Raw genomic sequence first — 22,545 nt, 5'->3', positions numbered from 1 at the left:
AAAAAATATGGTACAGTAGATACTTGTGCTTTTAATAAGTCTACAAAGCTCAGGCTCACACTCAGAAACGATGAAGAAAACAAACATTTGTCTTCTTCATAGTCAAACTATTCCTCCATTTACACAACTGCTATGAATATTACAATTAGTAGTAGAAGCTGTTGTATATAATATAGAGATCCTCATTTGTCTGAATTATAAAGACTCAGCACAATTCCAATGAAATGTGTTGGCATATCTCAATGCTACTTCTTGAATATCTCATTGCACTCCAGCAGAACCTGTGCTTCTTCTTTGTGTGTGTTATTCTTAATTTAATTGCTGCCAAAAGATTTAATTTAAAAAAAAAAGTTTACTTGATATCAGGTAGACAGTGTGTCTAAGCTCGGTACACCACGTTATTGGACAACTAGCCTTTCTAGCATCTTCAAGATGTCTGATGAATACACTGACGGTTTCATTTTTTGTTTGTCCAGCATCAAGGCAAAGCAGTGCGTTTCAAAAAAGTACCGTAGTTGAGAAAAATACAGACTAGCTTAGCAGTGCCCCAAAACTGTCTCATATGTACACTTTAATGTGTGCTGTATATATGGACATTGAAAGGTGAATTTTCTGCTGGCCAGCTAATCCGACAGCACTGAGTCAATAAATCAGCCTTCAAACAGTTGGTGGTCTCCTCTTCAACGATCTCTTTTGATGTTAGAAGCTATCGTCCTCATCTCTCCGGGACATGATAAGTTGCCTCCTGGGTCCTGTGAGATGAGGGACACTAGATGGGGAGTCGAACACTCCAGAGTCCAATCTAGGAGTGGAAGTGCAGCGTGGTCCAACACGGCCCATGAGTCCACGCACATCCCTGTGAAGGGCTGGATCGCTTGGTATGGAGTTTAGATGTACACCCTGTTCGACAGTGTCCCGATCCAAACGGGGGTTACTAGCACTGCTTGGAGACTGAGGATCAGCGCTGAAGTATAAGGTTGAACTTGACTCTGTTGGACAGAAATAAGGTTCTGGGCTGTCTCCGAACACAGACTTTCCCTCTGGTGAGCTACGTTTAAAATCGGATGTTGGTGATTCCATCGGGCTCTCCATCTCCAGACTGTCATCCTCCTCCTCATGTGGTTCTGTTGATGTGGGCTCGCTCACACTCTGGAACTCATCTTTACAGTCTGAGAGAGGTGCAAGGCCTTTCCCCTGAGACTCAGAGGTGGAGATGCCCTCCCCTCCTGCTGTGATGGTCATGCCCTCGTTACTTTTAAACTCTTGGTTGTACTCCTCCAAGTCCAGTATGGCTGCCGCTCCGCCTGCCCCGTATGCTCTGTTTATCTTCCCCAGGTCTCCTGTTTTCAGAGCCAGGCGGATGAGGAGCCAGTGGTGGTGGTAACATGGGCAGCAGCTGTTAGCCTGGCCTCCGCAGGTTCCCGGGTGCTCAAGCAGAGATCCAGCTACACCTGAGAGCGAGAAGCTTCCGTGGTTTTGAATGGAGGGTGCGGGTAGGCTTTTATCCCCGAGAGAGAAGGAGGACTCCCCTTGTTCGATGCATGTGCTGCCCATGTGGTTGCGGTTTATTCCCTGGGAGATCTCTGTGGACTTCGGGTGGAGGAATCTGTAGTATAGGACCAGAGAGGTAGCACCTGGGAAGCGGGGGGAGAAAAAGCAATTTTCTTTGTACAACTGACTATCAATGATCAAGTGTAGTATGCAGAAGACTTTATATGCTTACTTCAGTTTGGAGAACTTTCTATGAAGTAAATGTGTTTTTCATGTCCTGATTTTAGTCTTTAGTCCTCTAACTTTAATTATTGTACACACCTTCTGGAACCTGTTTTTTTTCCTGATAGTTGAACATAAACATGCACAAGGGACAAACTGTAAGGAAGTAATACAAATGCTTTACTACATAAGAGTCCAAATTACCAGGGCTGCAGAGGAGAACACTACATCCACTCTGACTTTGAATTATAATTATTTATTATATTATTTTATTTTATGTTTATTTTAAACATAACAGACTTACTTTATATAATTCAACAATATTTTACTTTCTTTGATTTAGGTCTTTAATGTCTCCTCAATGTTGTCGAATTGCTTACTGAAGTTGTTCGTGTTCAACTGAAGAACATATGGTTTATTGATACCACAGATGAGGTTTGTTCTACCTCTATTAATTGCTATGAAACTATTTTTTAGGAGTTGGGACTCACCAAGGAGAAAGCTGCACAGCACTGTGGTTGGGAGGGTCATGCTGTCCCATGATGCTTCGCTAAGGAAGTCAGAGGCAGCCAACAGCAAAGTGGCGTTCTCTACAAACATGAACTAAAGAAGAGAAGGTCAAACCATCAGTCATTAGCAGACTGCTGCAAGTCACTGAAAGCTGAGGACGAAAAAAGTGAGGATGACGATGCAAACAACATCCCCCGTGCAGGGTATAGCTCCCCTATCTGTACGTCAATGAGGCAGCACTCTATGTGGAACACAAAACAACATGCTGACAACAGCGGTCCAAATTAAGAGTGAAAACAAGACTGGATTTCATCACGTCTTACTGCATAAAAACTGGCCATGCGGAAGCGCGACGGTCCATCTTTAACATTGAGGAAGAGGAAGACATGGACAAGCCCCATGATGGCGTTAAAAGCCCGCCAACACCAAGGGCCGGTGCAGATGTCTGGTTGCTGTGAAACCAGCCAGAAGGAGGCCGTGAGCCAGTGAAAACCTGGAGGTCAACATAAAAATAGACAATGAGATACAGGGGCATTAGGAGATACATGCATATGATAGAAACTGATGCAGGGAAGTGAAAACTGGATTTATAGGACATGCTGCATCAAAGAGGATAATTGGATTAATTCATTTCAAACTGATATGTGTGTGTTGTGTTTCTGTACATCATTTATAATCAATATCTGCATCTTTTCTCTTCCTCTTGCAGACAACAAGTATCAGCCCGTGGAGCCTGCTGCTTACCTGCTACACCACAGACCCACCAGTTAAAGACCCTGGCAAAGAACATGAGGCAGGTGACCCGAGCACCCAGCATGCCAGCCCTCCACACCAGCTGGCACAGGAGGGCTGCCGGAGGCATGGCCAGGTGGCCTGGTCGTATCAGACAGCAGGCTCTGCTGTAGAGCACCAGCGCCCAGGAAATAGACAGCACACACAGGCCACAGCAGTAGGCCACTGAAGGTAAAACCCAGAGAGTAGGATATAAAAATCATACATTATCTATTTTCAAACATTACAAACAAGATGTAGATATGCTGTCGTCAGTATACCTGGGGACATGATGCCCACATCAGTTGACACCACAACATATGCCTGAAGCAGGCTCTGAGGTAGCGTGAGGACGAGGGCCTCCAGCAGCCAGAGAGCAGCCACATCTGCCTGCTGCATGACCGCAGCTCCAAGATCCGCCACCGAGTCCTGCATGCGGAACACAGACCTCATGCAGTCCCACAACCTGCCAGAAGAGGGAGACAGAGACAAGAGTAGTGATACGGTAACCTCCAGGTGAAGGTTTCAATGACACAGAAAATAGATTTTTGTTGTATTTTTTTGTCTTTACAGAAATGATGCGGTGTTTTCAATTCACAATCTGGAGATGCTTTGATCTTACCTTTTGAATATGCCCAAGTGCAGTATGTGAATAACAGAGAGGTAGCATCGCCTGTCATCACCATCATCATAGTACCATTTCACACTGAGCAGTTGAACCGCTGTACCCGGTAGGAAGAGGCCGAGAGTGAGGCCCGCCCACTGCGTCTCCTCATTCCAAAGATAAAACCCGATACAGTAGATCACTATAACACACATGCAGATACAGAGATGCACATGCAAGGAGCTGTAAGTATTTAGTGTTTCTATGCCAATGTTTTTTTAAGTCAAGACTGCAGAATTATGCATTCTTCTTGGTCAAGCCGTTTTTAAAGGAAGCACATTAAAACCCAGCATGCGTATTAGTATACGCAGAGCTTCAGAGTCCCCTTAAGACTTTAAAGCACACTTGCATATTTCCTTTAGTGAATTGTCCTTTAATTATGAGGGGAGTTGTTCTAACAGGATGATGCAAAGTCTGTCTCCAATTATTTCCCTGAAATCACAATACGAATAATGTAGTCAAGGACAAGAAAGTGCATCTTCTTCCTAAATTGATCATTTCAATTACGCCTCATTTTGTCAGTAACAGGCTGACTTAAATGTGGGGTCTGTGGAACAGGAAGCTCAGTATTTCTGCCTCTAGGAACGGGTAGCTGAGGACAAAGTCACACTTTGTACTCATGCAGTCACCTCATCCTCCCGGTGTTCTGTCCTTGCCCCATTGATCTGCTTAGTCAGGCAATCATCACACCTGAGAGTTCTGCAGGCTTTGTTCAATGTAGACTCCAGATGTGCTCTCATTACCATCAGAATTCATAATAAAGATAACATTAGCAGTGATACTGATGAAAAAAAATAAAAATTAAAATCAGTTTCGGTAAATAGGTCCAGGTTCAATTAAAAAAGGTGAGTGTTCAGTCCACAGGTCTCCCCTTTACTAAAGGGGTCAACGGGAAATGTAATCATGTGACCCTGCTGAATGACCCCTGGAGGGCCAATAGAGCCCCAGTCTGGCAAACCTTCCAAGCCTGGCACATGCAAATGACAAATTACAAAGAGGGAACTATAGAGCTGGGTTCGCCAATTCAGCAGTAGCGGTGGTGCAATAGCAGGTTTGAATTGTTTCGAACCTGCTGCTGGGTAAGCTCCAGCACGAAGCATCATGGCTGAGCAACAGCATTTGCAATTATTACAGCCTATGAAAAATACTCGCAAAAAAACAGCCTTCCCCTGTCTTTTTTTCATATTCACTCAAAACCCATAACAGCAGAAATAGCAGCACGACACAGCGTGGAATTCTATGCCCACTTACGAGCGCTCCGTTCGGCTACGATAACCAGCGCCGACATGCCGAGCAGCGCCGCCTGGCACCACGCTATCCAGCATCCGCTCCGCCGGGCCGCCGAGGGCATCCTGCGGACGACCGCCCCAGCAGCGTTCATCATGATACAGAGAGGTGGGAGAGCGAATAAACCCGTGACATTATCCTGGGCATCGTTTACCCCGGGTACGTCCGCTCTGTTCTTCTGCAGCTGCCTGCCCCTCCGCGCGTCAAAAATACATGACGTCAGTGCGCGCGCGGTGTTAAAGGGGAATCAGTTTACCAATGGCCAACTGTTAGTGTAAACAGCTCACCTTCCCGCCACCTTGGGCTGTAGGGTCTATTCATCTTCTTTGAAAAAATAATTGAACTCATTAAAGCCCCTATTCAAAGTATATCTGGCTACTATGTTAATTAGAATATAGCCTACATGATATTTGTTGGTGTACAATAAGTTTAATATATTCAGCACAATACTAACAAATCCACTAATGTTCTTACAGTATAGTGGGTTAAATGGTAGCTGATGAATACACCGTGACCAGATCAGGTGTTTCATCATCCCTGAAGAAGCATGCACTGTAAGTTAGAAATAGCCTCATCATATTGCCACTTAAAACAATTGGTAACCTAATACTCTTTCGAGTAATTGAAGGATCACAGAGGGTTGTGCAGAGTGTGGCAGGCCTTTGGCAAGAAAGTGTTATATACAAATATTTTTTATGTCTACCTGTCTTTAATATTTAGCTTTTGTTTTATTTGAGAGTGATTCTACTTATCCCTTGATTATTTCTGCAAGAACGTGGAAACAAACTGTACAAAGTGAGGAGCGTAATTACCAATAAGACAAGGGGGTTACGATTATTGTAGTTCATAGGTCCTTTTTTTTTACCAGACTCAAGAGTTTACAAATAAAAAGCAAGTCCATATAAACTTCATAAGTAACTGAGGTTTTCTCTGTTATTGACGTTTAGCTCACTGACACTTGCCAACCCTTAGCAGGAATTATTACTTTAGTTAGGAACCACGCACCCAACAAAACATTCAGACAGTGAAATGACAAATAAAGGTAAACACTTTTATACATTGTCTCATGTTCCGTTTATAAAGATTTTCCAGTGATACAAAAAAATAACAAAAAATGTCTACAGTCTTTCTCTGTATAATATTAGCAACAAAATAAATTAACAAAGGTGTATGAATTAAACCAATCAAGTCTCTGGTCCCAGGCCATGCTGGTGACATCTTGATTCTTGACACGCTAAAGCCTCTGTAGAGTATAGGCTAGGCAATGCATGGCTGAGATTAGGGTCTTCTACAGATAGGGCTGTAACACACAGCTGCTGAGTTGACCTGTAAGGATTATATGGTTGGATTAGCAGAGCTGTCTTAGGGCTCTGCTGTGCAGCCTGACTCCAGTTTGATGTTGGTTGCATGTAGAGGTAGAGGGCTGCCAAGATGCAGCAGCTGCACAGCCTTTGCTGATTCGTACATGTTCAGCTTGGTCTCCTCTCTTGCGTCCTCCCTGTGGCCAGATTTATGAACCTCCATCATCTTAAAAAAATCAGTGACATTCCCCTTGTCCAGTACAGCCTCTGCAGCCATGGCCTCAAGCTGCTCTGCTGTCTCACTCATGTCAAACCTCTCAATCTCAGAGTTGACCCGGTGTAGCTCCTCTGGGGTGTGCCTTTGGGAAGCCGACGAGGAGAGTGGGCAGAAGCCTTGGAGGTGAACCTGGAGGCTGCAATGGTGTAGGTAGGCACAGGGGCAGCGAGGACACTTATGAGGTCGTTCCCCGGTGTGGAGGCGTTTGTGCAGCTTAAGGTGGACGAATTGTGTAAAACGGGCTGTGCAGAGTTTGCATTGGTAAGGCCTTTCGCCTGAGTGTAGCCTCTGGTGGGTCTTCAAGTTACTAGTACTACTGAATCGCTTATGGCACACCTGCATCAAAACAGCCGAGGAGAAAATGTTTAGGAAACTGAAAATAGCTGTACATACTAACTTTAAGGAGGAGTTGTGAACTTAATAGTAACATATAATTTGCTGTAATATGAAAACATATTTATGGTATGTGCATATGTTTGGTTTATGTTATGACTGTTATATCGTCAAGAGCAGCTTCAGACCGTCTAGAAGAGCAAGAAATAATAAAACTCAATGTAATTATGTTTTATTACTACCATATACTCCATATTTCCTGTATTTATGCTAAACTGAGCTAACTATGTGCATGGCTTTAACTGAATATTGACTTTAAAGTCATAAGAATAAAAAGACAGATTATCTGTGTTCCAGCTGTTCCCCAAATGAACTTTGACGTGCATATTTACATATGTGTGAACTGTAGCCATACCTTGCACTCATGAGGCTTCTCTCCTGTGTGAACAAGGTAGTGTTTCTGCAGGTGGGCCAGCTGAGTAAAGTTCTTATTGCAGGTCTGGCACGTGAATGGTCGCTCCCCGCTGTGCACTCGTAGATGAACCTAAGGAGGTATACGTCAGAGTTTATTGGCTGGTAAATGTGGGAATTCCCTTGCCATGTAAAGCGTAGTGAAAGGGAAGTTGACATTAACTGTATGAATATGATGAAGAGGAACTAACCTTGAGGTTGGATAGCTGCCCAAAGACCTTTCCACAGACGTTGCACTCATACCGGATCTTTCCATTTTGCCTTGCGAGGGGGTAAGAAAGGGTTTTGTAGCCAATCATCTGCCCAACTAGTTTGGTCTTCCTGAGGTCCATGGCATCCTCTGTATTTCTCTGAGTAGCAGAGGTGGGTTTGGAAGGGAGACAGTCTGAAAAGGCGGCCATGGCCACTGGTGGTGAGCACCCTCCAGGTGCAAGCGAGGGCAGTGCTTTGCGATTCTGTGAGGTGATCATGGATGAGGCACTTTTTGTGGCAGGCATAGCAAGGTCTGCACATTTAAATTCTCCTAGATCATCCGAGGGGATCCTGAGGTAGTTCTTCCTTTTGGATATGAGGTCTTTGTTGTCTTTGAGCTCCCTGGTTGGTGAAAGAATGAGGTCTTGTTTGGTGTTGGATAGTGCAAGTGTCAAGTCTTTGTATCTGTTGGCCACAGGGTGCAGGAAGTGTACATAATTATTAAAAGGCATTAAAGGAGATGGAAGTGTTAGGTGGGGTTTCAGTCCCTCACTGTACAGAGAGTATGAGTGAGGTAGAATGCTGCTCTGGCCAAGTGAGTAGTGAGGTGGTAAATATGGAGAATGCCTCAGAGTGGAATGGACCTGATCAGGCAAAGAGGGCTGGTAAGGTTTGGCTGTGACTGGTCCCTGACTGTGCTGAAAGTTGAAGTGCAATCTTGAGGAGGAAGGACTACAAAGAGCTGGCCTTTTAGGAGCTGGAGGGCTACAGGATGGCAGGGATTGCAGTGGGACATATCTATGGCCATTGATGGATTCAGAGTGGGGCTGGACTGGGTAGACAACACGGGGACACAGGGGAAAAGCTGCTGAGAGGTTGGTCTGAGACAAAGGTTTGGAAGGCTCGTCTCGGAGGATTTCAGAGACACTGTGTCCTCGTTTCCCTGTTGTCTTCTCCTGAGCTTGACTCTGTTCTGTGGAACAAATACACAATAGAGAAATGTTTTAAGCGCTTACTTGCTTTTATATTCATGATCATGTTTTCCTATTTCTGTAGCACTATTAAGATGTGTTTTAATGAAAAGTGGGCGACAAATAAAATGTGTTATTTTTATTATTAGAATGTATAATTCAATTGACCCCTGATTATGCAAATGTATGCACAAATTACTTTACCTTATTATATGTAAACAGTGGCCTTTGAAAAAAAATCCCCTGTCAGTTTTATTGACTGAAATGAGCTTTGGACATCTGAACTCATTTTATACCAGGCTGTTAATAGCTGTCTGTGTGTGTGTGTGTGTGTGTGTGTGTGTGTGTGTGTGTGTGTGTGTGTGTGTGTGTGAAAGTGGACACCACATGTAAAACAATTGTCTTCTGATCAGCATACTGATAGTGCATAGTTAATGGGTACAGCATGTTGTTTGCATTGGAGTCTCTCTTTCCAACAGGAAGTTTTAAGGAGGGATTAGCTCAACTGACTCGCTCCAGAACAGATGAAGGACATGAGCTGACAAACAAAGGAAAAACAAAATACAGAAGTATGTATGCTCATTTCACCTACTTAACCCCTGCAGACACAGAGCAACCTTTATCTCCTCCTTGTGCTACCCCCCCCCCCCTCTTTTTTGTGAGCGTCTAGCTTCCAGCAAACAAACAGCCAACACTGAGATATCAATCTGTCATCGGGTTCCTTTGTCAGGAAGTTCAAGTAGTCACTAGAGCGCTTCCTACCTCTCTTCCTCCTAAAGGGCCAAATAAATAAGAGTCTTGCCAGAATGCTGTCAGCACCTCAGGTCGCCTCTTGTTGTGTGAGCTTGTGTAGAAGCGTGCATGAAAATGAGTATTTTGGTGTATGGTGGGTGCTAGTATATGTGCTCTTTGTGTTTGTGAATGAAAGCCAAATGCATTGTGTGTCAAAGAGCGGCCAGCTGTGTTTCTGTGTGGAGTTTTTTTTTCTTTTTAAAGGGAAACTGAAACATTGTCTAAAGTCCTGAAAATGGTTTTATCTTACTCAAGTATTATGGCTATACCTGGAGACAGACCCTCTCTGCTTTCAGGACTCTACTCTTATTCTTTGTGTCCCTCCCAAACAAAAGGGCTGTGGGTGTGACTGAGAGACTTCTTAAAAAACCACACAAAGAGTGTGTCAGTTGCCCCGGCTCTTTGATGAGCAGGCTTACTCGACAGTGACAGTGTGTCTCAGCGTGAGCTCAAGAATGGTTCCTATTGCATTAAGGTGTCCAGAAACACTCAAGTTATTAATTGCATCCTATCTCTCCTGGAAACTTACCAATACTGTCAATGGCCAGTTGTCCCAGTGGAGGGTAGTTACAGCGTTGAGCAAATTCAGGGCAGTACCACACGAGAAGCTCTTGACCTGGCTGAAGTGGTCTGATGGTGTAGAAGTAGATCTCCAAACCGTTCTGGCAAGCAACCAGGTTCTGCTCCTCCACAGCGCAGGCCGGGTTGACGTAGCGCATCCAGTTGCTCCGCTCCTCGTTCAAACCGTCAAGGATGTGGTGTAAATGCCCCTCAGAGAAAATCTACAAAAAACAAAACAAAAAAAACCACAAGTATTGAGATAATTACGTCTGATCAAAATCGCGAAGTGTTCTGGATCTGAAATCAGGGTGTCACAGGTTTCCCTACACCTTTATGGTAAATATGATCATTCAGCTGACACATCTGCACAATCATTATAGAACAAGAGTTTCATTGTATGACTGGATCGCAGAGTTGGGTTTACTATCACGCCCACTAATTCTCTCACCTTTGTAGTGCAATCATCACTGCAACCACTGAGCTATTACAAAGCCTTTTTTTATTTTAGCTGACTTAAACAAGTTGTTATTAAGGTCAGTCCTTTTTTACTATCTGATCTTTGAAGCCGTGCCGTCGCTTGAGTCATGACTGTAACATCAACAAGTCGTCTGTGTTATGGCTGTTGCAAGCCTCGGTTGGGTTTGCATGATTTCATGGTTGCTGACTCGCACATCGAGTGCTTGTGTGTAATGGAAGATGTCCTGATGCCGCTGCTTTAGAAGACAACCGTTCTCAGGCTCAAAGCCACTTCCTCGCTTAGTCAGTATGAGAATTGTGAGTCTGGAGAAGTGGGGACATCTTTATGGTGTATTTACTGGCAGTGATACCACTGCCGAGAGAAGCGGAGAGAGAAGAGAACCGCTGCGTCACTGAAACCTAACAGCTGTGTGTGACCTCAGAAAGTCATGAAGTGAACTGGCAAACACACTGATACATCTGCTCTTGTTGCCTTTCAAAAGACTGAAGCACTGATAAACAGAGTTATACTTTCACAGGATGTCAAGCATTGACCACAGCTGCTAAGTTGTGCCACGCAAGAGCCACAGCAGTGTCTCCAGATGGAGGTACAGGATGTGAATAGTTTTGAAATACACACAGATGAATTTCACATGCAAGCACTCGTCAAGAGACCCACATGGGCCTTACTTACCCTCCAAAAGTACTTCCTGTCAGCATCTTTCAGAAGCGTTTCGTTGGTGTAGCTTTCTCCGACGAGAGGGCCGAAACGTGTTCCCTTAGGAATCACCTCTTTGCTGGTCACTCCAAGCACCTGTTTGACAAGATGGACATGAAATCATCAAACAACGGAGAAGCTCACACGTTGGAGGCCATGTGCAAACTCCTGGATGCCAACTTCTTATCTGACTCTTAATGCCCCGTTTTTTTTTTCTTCTGGGTGGTCAACACAAATGATGAGATCAGTCAGCGAATTGTCCATGTAGAAAAAGTCAGTCAACCAAGTTATCTTTTGTTTCTCCGCCATATTAAACTATCACGACTCCTCTTGATCTCCGAGCTGCAGATGTAAATCTCAGTCCTCAGTCTCGAGCATTCGGGGTGTGAAAGAGAGGATAAGGTATCATGGGCACACCCTGACCAGTCAACTACACCTTGAGCTCTGTTGAAAACCCCCTAAAGCAATGGAAATGTATTCTCTCTTTCATCTTAGTGTAATACTGGCATGGGTTATATAGCTTGATGAACTGCTGTATATGCTTTATGTCTCCGGTTTATCCTGCGAGTTTCAGCCCCTTCTTTTATTGGCTGTGTCTGAAGGCTCTATTCCAGGTGCCCTTGTGTCACAGGTTACTGTAACGTATACTGTTCCTCGCGTCACCCAGACCTCAGACAGACTTTACTTGAAGGTCAAAGTGGTGGCGCAGGTATTTTGCCGCAGACGCCTCACTTACTTCCTCTGAACTCACCTGATTACCATCTTTCTTTGACAGAGGCTCAACCCCCGTTGTGCTTAAGGAAATTTAATGTTTCCTCTTCATGAATACGCCACTGGGTTAATCTTTGATCATGCCCACACTGCCCTTGTCCATCCAGTTAAACATAAACTATCCTCCACTATAAATCACTGTCACTGCCACACACTTGATCCTTAATGTAGTTTATAGCTTTATCCATAAGGCGGGTCCCAGTCCTGGCCGCCCTGCTTTATGGTGTAATTGTGTGCTTGGACAAAGGGTTGGGAATCTGAGGTTGCTACTAATCGTTGAGACCCCAGGCTCTGTTCCTGCTGAGGGACAGGCCTGTCTCTGCCTAAACACATACATAGCAGAAAGGAAAGGCCAAATTTAGACAACAACATGTCAAGTACTTCCCGTCTGAGGATGGATGAGTGGATGGCAGGATGTTGGTGTGACGCAAAGAGTCTGCGGTTATATCAAAACATAAACAACTGCAGTACATGTTTATGCCACCTATATATATTTTATGAATCTCTTTCCTGCTTTGTACAGCAGTTTTCCTGCTCAAAACACAAACAAAGATGGTCTTCTTTGCTGCATACCTCTGCAGAGCCTTGGGAGCGTTTCAGTACCAGATTCCGGGGTAAGGATCTTTCAGCTCGTGTCCAGCGCTTGTTTTCAGACTCCTCTTCAATTGGTTGGTCCTTCACAATGTAAGTGCACTTTTCCTCAAAGTGTTCTTCTCTCCATGATGTCATGTCTACATCCTGTGACTCTGGCATCGCTGCTGTGATAATCCCTGAGCTTTGCAGCGATCTTTCTGATGTTAGCGTGCCTGTGTTGCACTGAGAGGAGGAGGCCTGCAGAAAAAGATGGAGATATTAAAGTGGGGAAGTATGTCAACATGTTGCCATTCTGTATTTCCTTAAAAAATTCCTTTTAAAAAATAGTTATTATGCCTGTAGTTATTTGTAATTGTTGATTAAAGACATCTTTCCATTTTCCTTTGATGTCATATTTTACAGGAAAAACAGAGACAACACAAACAGCTGTCTTACAAAGGGAAGTCGGGTTTAGAATGGAGCTAAAATTAAACTCCAGAGTGTGAGAGATGACATAGAGGAGGCATCTGCAAGTTTGGGGGTGTTGAGGAGAAAGACTCCCAGCTGGAATTCTAACTTTCCCATCAACTGGTCCTACCGGACAAACAAACTTCAAAGAGAAACCTTTCGTGCTCACTCCCCTATCGCCCCCACTGTCCCATGCATCCTGTGACTCTCTGAATCACAACCCCTGGGCTATAAGGGAGGTTCCTGTGCACGTCATCCCCGGTGCAAGACCACTTTCACAAGGAAATCAGCGCTCACAGTGAATCGACCAGACTTCCTCTGAACTGGCTGAGACTTGGCTCTGAGCCAGATCGAGACTCTTTCTTCCGACCCGTTCTCTACGCTATCTACCCCCAACCCACCCCACCCCACCCCACCCCCCCGGCTGGACCAGTGATAAAAATGTAATTCCCAGATTGACAAAGTGTTGAAAGAGTGAAGATAGAAAGAAGAAGAGGCGATGATAGAGAACTTGTGATTAAAAGACAATGCAGATATGTTCAGAGATGTATCTTAGCACTTCCCTTCACGTGCTCATCACTTTGGCTCTGAGATAGTGATAGATAAGGCTGGTCATATTTGGTAAACACTCATGTGAATTGACATCCTTACTCAAATGTTGAAGGGCTGAAATTTCATACATCCTGAACATTTATTTTTATTTTTTTTTACAAACAAATCTTAGATTTGATAGCCTAAATAGAAATACTGAAACTAAAAATAGTTTAGCAGTCACAAATCCTTCGAAACTCACAAAGCAATCACATAGTAGCACTTAAAAAACACATTTTAAAGTTCACAGATTAGATGTATGGATTACGTTTTATTTTTCTCTGAAGTGTGTCACTACAGCTGTTTTGAAATGACTGTTGCAAGCGTGACAACTCAAAGTGAAACCCTCGTACCCGGTGATACAGCATTAAATTTACCCTGGAAATCAAGAGTCAAAGTTGCGCAGCTGTCGCTCAAACGTGGCTCGAACATGTAAAAGGTTGAATTTAGAAACCTCTCTTTACCAATTTAGTCATTGATGAGTTTGCAATACAAAAATATAGACATGTAGAATATAATCAATTAAGATGTATTACTTTTAAATATTGAATGATTATATGTCCAAGCTATATTTTTACATGTGTATCAAATAATGATATAAAGAGTACGTTGAACACTTACTGCGAAGCCTTGAGAGGAGCCACACATAGGGCAGGCTGTCAGTGCCCTCCTCAAGAATTTCTGTGCAACCAGTATCTGTTCTCCGTTTCTTGTCCTCTCTCGCTCAGTCTCTCACACAACCTCAGTATCCTGTGTACCTGTCACTGCACGACTCAAGACTTGAGTGTCTGACTCTTAGCTTCTTGTATGGGAGGAGGGAAGGTGAGTGTTTGAGACAGAAAAGAGAGAGAGAGAAATACACTCCCTTTTCCTCTGCTGCTCCCTCCTCCCCTTTGCCCCATGACTCCTCCTTGGAGAGTGTTTTTCTAAGTGTGTGTGTGTGTGTGTGTGTCACTCTCTTGCCCCCAGGCGTGAGGCTTTCTCCAGGCAGGGGGGTGCACTGGCTGTCACACAGCTATGTCCGGATCAGACAAATACATCTTCATTTTCTGACAGCCACCCACTTCATCTTCAGTCATACCTGTGTTGTGTTTCGGAAGTCAAGGGCACAGAAAGGAGTAGATGAGATCATGCCTGTGTTTAGTGAAGCAAGATTTGGAAAGTTTTTTTTCAAAAGAAGTCATTTCAGTTCAAGCTTCATTTTCAAAAACATTTCTTGTGATTTTGCTGCTAAATCTAAACTAACTTTGAACACAGCAGGTGAATCGACACATCTTAAATAATACCTTCAAAATTCAACTCTTCATCACAGCATTGGCTCCAGACTGAAAGGCTTCCACTCAATGCACGACTGTTTCCTGTTTGACTCTCGACACTCACTGATGTTGACTGAGCTGAGGCGCAATTGTGAAAAACTAACTAACTGATAGTTTCCTGTGGCTGAGAAAAACTTGGAAGATAAGAAACTGCAATCTTGACTCAAGACATCAACAATAAAATAATCAGAAAGCTTTTATTTCAGAGAAACAAACAATAGTGACTTGACAAAAAATGTTGGTTAAATATTTGTATTCAAATATTTAGCCAAACAATTCACTGAAACCTCAATGTTCTCAATGGATTGTTTGGGTGACAATATCCCCGATATTAAGATCCTTTTATCTTGTGTTAGCAGCAGCTTGATACCAACAACTGTATATTACAACGTCAGACCAGAAGGATCCGTCATTCTCACATTGAACAATTCGGGGAATTTGACTTGAAATAACCTCTTACCAAAATTCTGAACTGTTCGCAGCACTTGTTAAAATTGCAATGTAGTGAGACCATCAGAAGTACCTAATTCCATTCATACGCATTCATACTCTGCTGACAAAGCAGCGGGAGCAATGTGGAGTTCAGTGTCTTGCCCAGGGACACATCGGACATGTTGCTGCAGGAGCTGGGGATCGAACCCTCGACTTTCCACTGCACTTTTTTATGCACACTGTCCTCATTGACTTTCTCCTCTTCGGGGAAGTTCATGTTGCTCTGCCATGTGTCAAGTGGATCCTGTTGCTCCTAAACTCTTCTTGGTTCCTGCGGTGTTTCGTCCTTCATTTCATGCTTCCTGTCCAACTCATCACACCTGACCAAGCTACTAATTATGGCTGCTGACATGAGCCACCATGTAATTTAAAATCCACTTGTCTGTTGCTGTTCAGCTCTTTCTCCGTGCCTTCAGTCATCTCATTCGTCACCTTCTATTCAGCTCTCCTCTCCTCCTCCTCCTCCTCCTCCTCCTCCTCCTCTGTAATGCCTCTCAATCTGAACCTCTTCTTTACTACATATATTACTCATGCATTACTCAAGCTGTGCAAGTTATCCACAAAATAACATCAGAAACTCCATGTATGAGTTGTGTGAGCCTCGTGCAATGGCTGGCGATTACACTCACACGTTTGGTTGCGTGTGGGTGGATGTCGGTAGTTGGTCTACCTGATATTTGACATGGCATTCTTTAAATGACAGGATGATGAGTAGCCTCATAGAGACATGAAAACGAATGTCCCTAAATGTGGGGAACGTCGGACAAGAAGAACAAGCTCACTAACTGATAATAACTGGGGTATCACTACAGCATTATAGTTTATTTGCATTTTAGAAATTTAAAGGAAAGAAGCAAGACGACACAGGTCATGTCGCTAAGCTATGCTCATGCCTCCTGCAGCAGGGAAACAGCTATTTAAACTAAGTTAAGAGAACTTTTACAAAGCCTTATATGCATAAAAGTAACTACAAAATTATTTTTGGTTCGTCAAAAATACCTATTGTGCCAACTGAGACGATGCTAGTGTGTTTGCAGAGAGGTTAGCTTAGCTTCTGAATGAACCATACATTTGTATATTCTTTCACGTCATGTCTCAAGGTTTTACGAAGAACATTCATTAGGCAGGCTTTTTATGAATTTTAATTGAGATGAAGTCATGCCCGGTTTGTTTGCCTCTATTAGCTTCTTTATTTTCATATGTAGCCACACCACTGCTAAAGTTAGCATTCTGTCGATACTAAGTAGTAGTAATAGCACAAAAGACAAGAGATGTAATGTAAGTGAACTAAGTTGTGTTCTGAGTCATGTCAGTTACACAAGTCTTATATTTAAAAAAACCCCAATAAAGTTAGCTATACCATTTTCCACCTCACACTACTGGTCATATCAGAACAGGTAGCCTAAAAAGCAGAGAGCGTAAGTTTGTGAAATATTCAAGTCTATATATTGTAGATCTTGTAAATCCAAGTTTCAAGATTTTTATTTGTCACATGCTCATACAGATGTGCTGTGAAATGTAAGGACTGTTCTGCAATAACAATAAACAATAAACACTCAGTTCTACTTTTTCATTTTAAGTCATTTTTTATTTGACAAGTTTCATGTCCCCAAGTGTGACCTCTTGTTCTTACCGTTTCCAGCCCTACAAAAACTTTTGGTTTGACGTGTTCAGGTTTTTTAGTCACCAGACTTCTTGATGTCTGCCTCCACCCTGATTCTGAGACATCGGTTTGACTATCTTATGCGGCGCTTAATTTGATCTCTTTATTTGTTAATTCAATAACGTTACTAGACATGTCCCTCTTACATCACTCGAATGAGAGACCAATTGGCAGGTTTCATTTGAACTTCTTTGTACTCAAGGAAAATAGTACCTCAGAGACCTGAAACCTGCAGTTTTGCTCTGTGTGATGTAAGCGTTATTGAACAATAGATTTAATAGAAATGGAGAAAAGGACCTGGTTGTAGCTGAATTTTTTTACATGTAATCGACAATGATTTATTTGTCATAAGCAAAGTTGCAAATCCACCTGGTACTGAGGCTGTAATCTTTTATGTTTATATCTTACATGATTGATTGAATAAAACCAAAACGGTGACAAGGGGTACGTGGGATTGTGTTTCTAAAAGAATATTTTATAAAGGAGACCAGGCATTCTTCTAGTGAAAGAAGGTTGGTCAAGTTAGTCAACAGTAAATGTAAATACAGTAAATACAGAGAGGCTCAGGTTGCCTTTGAGGCCTCTGTAAATGTTGTAGAATTCTTAAGCCCTGTAATTTCCATGCTTGAGTCTGTACCTGCCTTGGGTCATTTCTCGCAGCAGCACTAAAGGTGACCACTCCTTCCCTGTCACCTCCCCCTGGGATGAGGACAATGATCTTTGGCTGAGATGTCTGCGCCCGAGCCCATTTTATAACCCATTACAGCTTGAAACATTTGAAGCGACCTCCACCGTTCCCATTTCTGAAGTTTTATGGCTGACTGGAGGATAAATATTTTGCATTCTATCACAGCTATTTTGTTGTCACAGTCCCCCTACTCTCAGTCTCACAATATGCCACCCTCACTTTTTCTCCTGTCATGCTGTGCTGTTATCAGCCCGTCAGCCTCTTCAAACTGCACATCCATTTCATGTTACTTAAAGTGATTTCCTTTACCGTTCTGCTCTCAGCTTGTGGTTGAGAAATCACTCATATGCACATTCATTTCTTCAGTTCTTCATCACCTTGTCCAAGGTCACTTTGAGTTTTCTGACATTACAGAAGCTTTAAGTAGGAAAAAAAAACCCAGATAATTCTGAGTCTTTTTTCATATTATTTTGTGCCCTGTTTTTTATTTCAGGTGTGAATTACTGTTTGCACCATGCCGGTGTAAACCACCCACCTAGTCCACCAACCGTCTCCTCTCAACCGGTGGATGATCTCGTGTTGACAAGCCAAGGGTTATTATCGTGGTTTCAGGGCTAACAGGAATGCTACTGCGCTTCTCAACAGATGTCTATTCAAATCTTCAAAACCACCCACAGAGATGAAAAAGAACACGATCATCTGTACTCGGCTGACCCACTGTGTACATGTCTGTAACCTGTGAGTGATTGACAATATCACAACTGTCAACATAGTTAAGACATATGCATGCCTACTTATTTTACATTCAAGGTTGGTGTCCACATTCACAGACAATATTAAGCAGAGAGCCTTAGAAAAGAGAGTTGTATTATTCTTTTATAGTCTGGTTTCACTTTAACAGCCTGTACTACCTTAGGTTTTGAAATGAGGCAAGTCAAATCTCCCAAAGCTGAAAGCTGCAGGTAAGAAATTAAGTGAGGGGAAATCCCATGTGCCCATAGTGTCAGGTTAGGTGTCATTGAAAGAGGCTAACATTTGTAATGCCTCACGTTCTTAACCCTGATGAGCAGCTGTTTGCTCACTTCACTCTAGGTATCAGTAACAAGGACTATATATGAGGAGATAAAACTAAATAACTCAATAATGTTGTCACATATCAACATGTGTTAAGTGGAGATCATTTTGCTGTTTAGCTTGCCTTGTTGTTACAGACTGTTTACTGAGTATGTGACCAGCACACAATTAATGTGTATATACATTATTTTGATTTGAAAGCACAAGATAAAAATCCTTTGGCCAGAAGATGGACACAACTGCTGGAAAAAGAAAATTGAAACTGGTAGTGAAACCAGCAAGTCACCAGCAAATAGTTTACAAAGGTTAAAAAAAAATCTAATGACAGATTGACTAATTTTCCCTTCCATCATCTGATTTATTTTAGCGACAGTAAGTAGCAGCCTGTTGGCTGTCAATAACTATGCAGGCTTGGACACTCCTGCATTGTCAATGTTAGTTCTTGCCGTTTAAAATGAGCTGTCATGACCATCAGGCTCCTGGTTTTCTTTTTCATCGATTGTAATGGTTACATGTTAACTATATTTTATCTGTGATTTAAAAGGTATAAAGGTTGACAAGTACTTGCTTTTAAAGTTAAAAAAAGACTTGCCTCTTCCTCGTTTAAAGAAAATGTTGTATGTCCTCACACAGTGGACCTTAACCCATAGTGGTTGACCCTTAATTACATAATACACTGTAAAAAGAAAAACATCCTTTCTGGGTATTTTGTCTCAAGTGAAGTGCTTCCTTTTTTCCCACCCTTGCTTTTGACTCTTTGAGCCTTGTTTTTCAACCATTCTCAACAGATTACCAACACTAATATGAAAATGGTATAACTAGAAATTGGCCTTTAGCAGAGAATACTGCACACACTTAACACCTTCAACTGCAAATCCAAAGAAGTCAATGGCAGTATTTTCTTGTCTGCTTTTTTACAAGTTCAACTGTTCATAAATGAGTGTTGCAGCTTTACAGTAAAACTGAAACCTGAAGTCCTGAGGGAAAAAAAGAAAATTTCAGATAAAAACCAAATGAGCTGACCTCTTATGGTGGATAGTTGTGCTACTGAGGAAGTGTCAACCCCCCAGGAGCCACACCTGATTCTATTAAAGGCCCCTTACATTGTTTTGTCTTCCTCTTGATTACTAAGGCAGACTGTCATAATGACCAGCATTGAGACGCATCTTCCGGGAAGGATGCAGGCAAATTTGCACGTTTCCAACACAAACACACTCCTACAGAAGTTGAGAGGTTTCTTCAGATTAAAGAAAAGAATGAAATGAATGAAATGTGTTGTGGAATATAATGTTTCTTTTGATGGATGTGTATGATTGATAATATGTTTGACTGTCTATCTGTTTGTTTCTGTCTCTCAGGAGCAGCTACCCAATTGAGCTCAGTCACCCTTGCCTGTTCTCGGATTCCTGCCATATTTCTGGATGGCTACTGAACAAACAGAGGTGAACCCGATCCATGCTGTCTCACTTTGGCACAGGATAGAGTTTCCCCTAATTTTTTCCCTCTCAGACACATAGCCTTCCCATCTTCCTCCCTGACATCCCAAATAGAGACGTTCAGAGTTGCCAACTGTGACTGCTGTTGGAGCAGAGCGGATGCAATATATACATTCATTTCAGTCTGCGTCTGTGACACTAATCCCATCTGGTGCTTTTTTTATAAAACCTCAAACAAAGAATCAAGTGAAACCTGTTCTGCAAAGCACTATCACTACATCAAACGTGATAATAACGGAAGAAAAATGTTCATTGACAAAAAGAACCAAACGCTTTATGAAAATGCATAAAATTGTTAGGCTAAATATTGTTTGAGAATTAAGGACACTTATTAAATTGACTTTGTGCCATATTAGATGTTTTGAGTCACAAAACCACTAGGCCTACCGTTTAAGATCACAAATGAACATGTTAGATTTTCATCTGAAATCATACAAAAAGTGCATTGGTACAATTATTTACACCATTGCTTTAAAACAAAATACAGTAGTCAACTATTCTTACTATAGCCTTTTAAACACAGCTTGGCTAGCCTGCAGTTTGCCCTCTGTTTTTAGTCTTTAATCTAATTTAAACTAACTGTGTTTGTGTAAGCAACTTTTTGAAACTTTCTGAAATTAAGATGGATAATAAATAATGCCATGGTTCACTTTTTCTACAAAACCATCAATATTGAAATGATTAACTTGAGGGTTTGTGTTAAAACAAACATAAGCTAACAGTTTTCAACTTTGTAAAGCGCTAAGCTAGCAGGTCTACCTATCCTCTGTGCTCAGGATTTTTAGTGGCCTTGTGGAGCCTTCAGAGGGGGTGGTGTTTATCATTTTCCAGAGAAGAAACCATAAATAGTGTGGTGTCTTCTTATAGTACTCATTAGCTCACATCATGACTCGAGTTTTTCTGCAATTTCAAGTCCATGAGTTGTTACATATTTGGTGACAGAAATGACAGATCCTGTTGCTGTAGCCACATAACGTTTGCTTTAAGTTAGCAATGTATGGTACTAAAAGGAGCTAATGATAAGTGTAAATCTAGATTTTTACACAAAAGCATAAACTAAGCTGGCTATCTTCATTTCAGAAATGGATTCAAAAATGGAAATGGACAGATAAGACAAACCAGGTTCTTTGGAAAGTTACAATAAAGAATAGGATATTTCCCCATAGTTTCACCTTCCTTAAGCATATACATGCTTCATTACACATATTGATGAGAACCAAGTGCAATAGGCCTACTGCATTTTCATTGTATGGAGGAATGGTACTAAGGTTGCACAATACAGTGTTTTAAATTGTTTGTGTGGCTGCTCAAGAATGGATTCCATTGTAAAACTTTACTGCCACTCATTGACAACATCAGTGACATCATCAGGTGCCACTGTGTCTGTCTGCACACCTCAGTCTGTGTCCGACACCCTGAACACACTCATGCACAGACACACTCTCTCTATTGTAGGACCAGTCAGACAGCACTGTCCTCCACCTGTCTCCAGTGTTACCTGTCCCAGTCATTACCAGGGTCCCAGATCCCCACTGTAAGTGCACATGTCAACAGCTAAATTACAGGGCCTGCACACACACATATTTGTTTTGCCTTTTAAAAGGATAATATCCGTCTGCACGCAAGCAATACGTTCCATTTTCTCCCCTTCACCCTCCTCCCTTTTTTCTTTGTTTTTTTCTGACAAACCCAGAAAACAAAGCAGGTGAAGTTCAAAGGAGAAATAGAGAAAAAAATCATGAGGACAAGTGCAGATGATGGACAGACACTGGTTCCTGTGTGTTAATGACAAGGGGAAACTTGTGTTTTTCTGTCTTTGGTCAGAGCAAACTTTACCTGATTACAAACCATTTCCTCAACCGTCATTAGATCTCAGCTTTGTTTTACCACTTAGCTGGACTAAGTAAGACAAGAAAGTTTCTTCAGATGTTTGTGGTGAGAGTGGATCCGTCTAGAAATGTTATTTTGGTAAGACTAAGATGTGTAGTGTAGGGGCATGATGTGCACAATCAAGTCTGACAAGGAAGAATTGACAGATGGAGACACGACTTGTTTTGACAGAAAGATAAAGATCTATATTCAGACATGACATCAACATTTCTTTCTCCTGAAATTACCAACTCTGTAGGATTTACCAGCAGTATAAATATGCAATGGTGTTTTTGTAAAGGTCCTCCTTTTATCTTCAGCTCTTTCAGCAAGTTGGCTTTGGGGAACCTGAGTGCTCTCTTTCCCTTTTCAACATGATCGCTGTAAACAATGACAAACTTCCCTTCTCGTCAGGCTGACTGATTTGATCTTATTGACACTGTTTTTACTGCTGAAAGAAATCAAGACTGTACGTCTGAATAGATACTGAAAGAACCTTATTACATGTAGCCTCCTGAAAAAGACAT

The 22,545-nt window shown here is 42.2% G+C and overlaps 2 protein-coding genes across 2 annotated transcripts; both read right to left on the bottom strand.

Annotated features, from left to right (window-relative positions):
* Positions 1-11: 11 nt before the first annotated feature.
* On the bottom strand, positions 12-5,173 carry xkr5a (XK related 5a). The gene is made up of 7 exons (XM_079365259.1): positions 4,910-5,173; positions 3,617-3,800; positions 3,276-3,460; positions 2,968-3,180; positions 2,547-2,716; positions 2,205-2,316; positions 12-1,634 (listed from the first exon to the last, which is right to left on the bottom strand). The coding sequence occupies exons 1-7, from the start codon at positions 5,040-5,042 to the stop codon at positions 700-702; spliced, it is 1,932 nt and encodes a 643-aa protein (XP_079221385.1). The 5' UTR covers positions 5,043-5,173; the 3' UTR covers positions 12-699.
* A 141-nt stretch (positions 5,174-5,314) lies between these two features.
* Positions 5,315-14,939, bottom strand: prdm1c (PR domain containing 1c, with ZNF domain). The gene is made up of 7 exons (XM_079365247.1): positions 14,042-14,939; positions 12,362-12,619; positions 10,994-11,113; positions 9,812-10,064; positions 7,519-8,492; positions 7,272-7,400; positions 5,315-6,859 (listed from the first exon to the last, which is right to left on the bottom strand). The coding sequence occupies exons 1-7, from the start codon at positions 14,066-14,068 to the stop codon at positions 6,308-6,310; spliced, it is 2,313 nt and encodes a 770-aa protein (XP_079221373.1). The 5' UTR covers positions 14,069-14,939; the 3' UTR covers positions 5,315-6,307.
* Positions 14,940-22,545: the final 7,606 nt, after the last annotated feature.

The sequence above is a fragment of the Symphodus melops genome (genome assembly GCF_947650265.1).
Source record: "Symphodus melops genome assembly, chromosome: 1".
Lineage (NCBI taxonomy): Eukaryota > Metazoa > Chordata > Actinopteri > Labriformes > Labridae > Symphodus > Symphodus melops.
The sequence above is the reverse complement of the archived record's forward strand: the minus strand, read 5'-3'. Positions and strand labels throughout refer to the sequence as shown.

Bases quoted from the DNA above. Each gene is read 5' to 3' on its own strand.
- prdm1c (XM_079365247.1), bottom strand. From the start codon at position 14,068: ATGTGTGGCTCCTCTCAAGGCTTCGCA. The intron at 8,493-9,811 runs GTAAGTTTCCAG...TTTGTTCCACAG, and splicing joins ACTGGCCATTGACAGTATTG to AACAGAGTCAAGCTCAGGAG. The intron at 7,401-7,518 runs GTTAGTTCCTCT...ATACCTCCTTAG, and splicing joins GGCAGCTATCCAACCTCAAG to GTTCATCTACGAGTGCACAG.
- xkr5a (XM_079365259.1), bottom strand. From the start codon at position 5,042: ATGATGAACGCTGCTGGGGCGGTCGTCCGCAGGATGCCCTCGGCGGCC. The intron at 3,801-4,909 runs GTAAGTGGGCAT...TGTGTGTTATAG, and splicing joins CGTAGCCGAACGGAGCGCTC to TGATCTACTGTATCGGGTTT. The intron at 3,181-3,275 runs GTATACTGACGA...TTTTACCTTCAG, and splicing joins TGTGGGCATCATGTCCCCAG to TGGCCTACTGCTGTGGCCTG.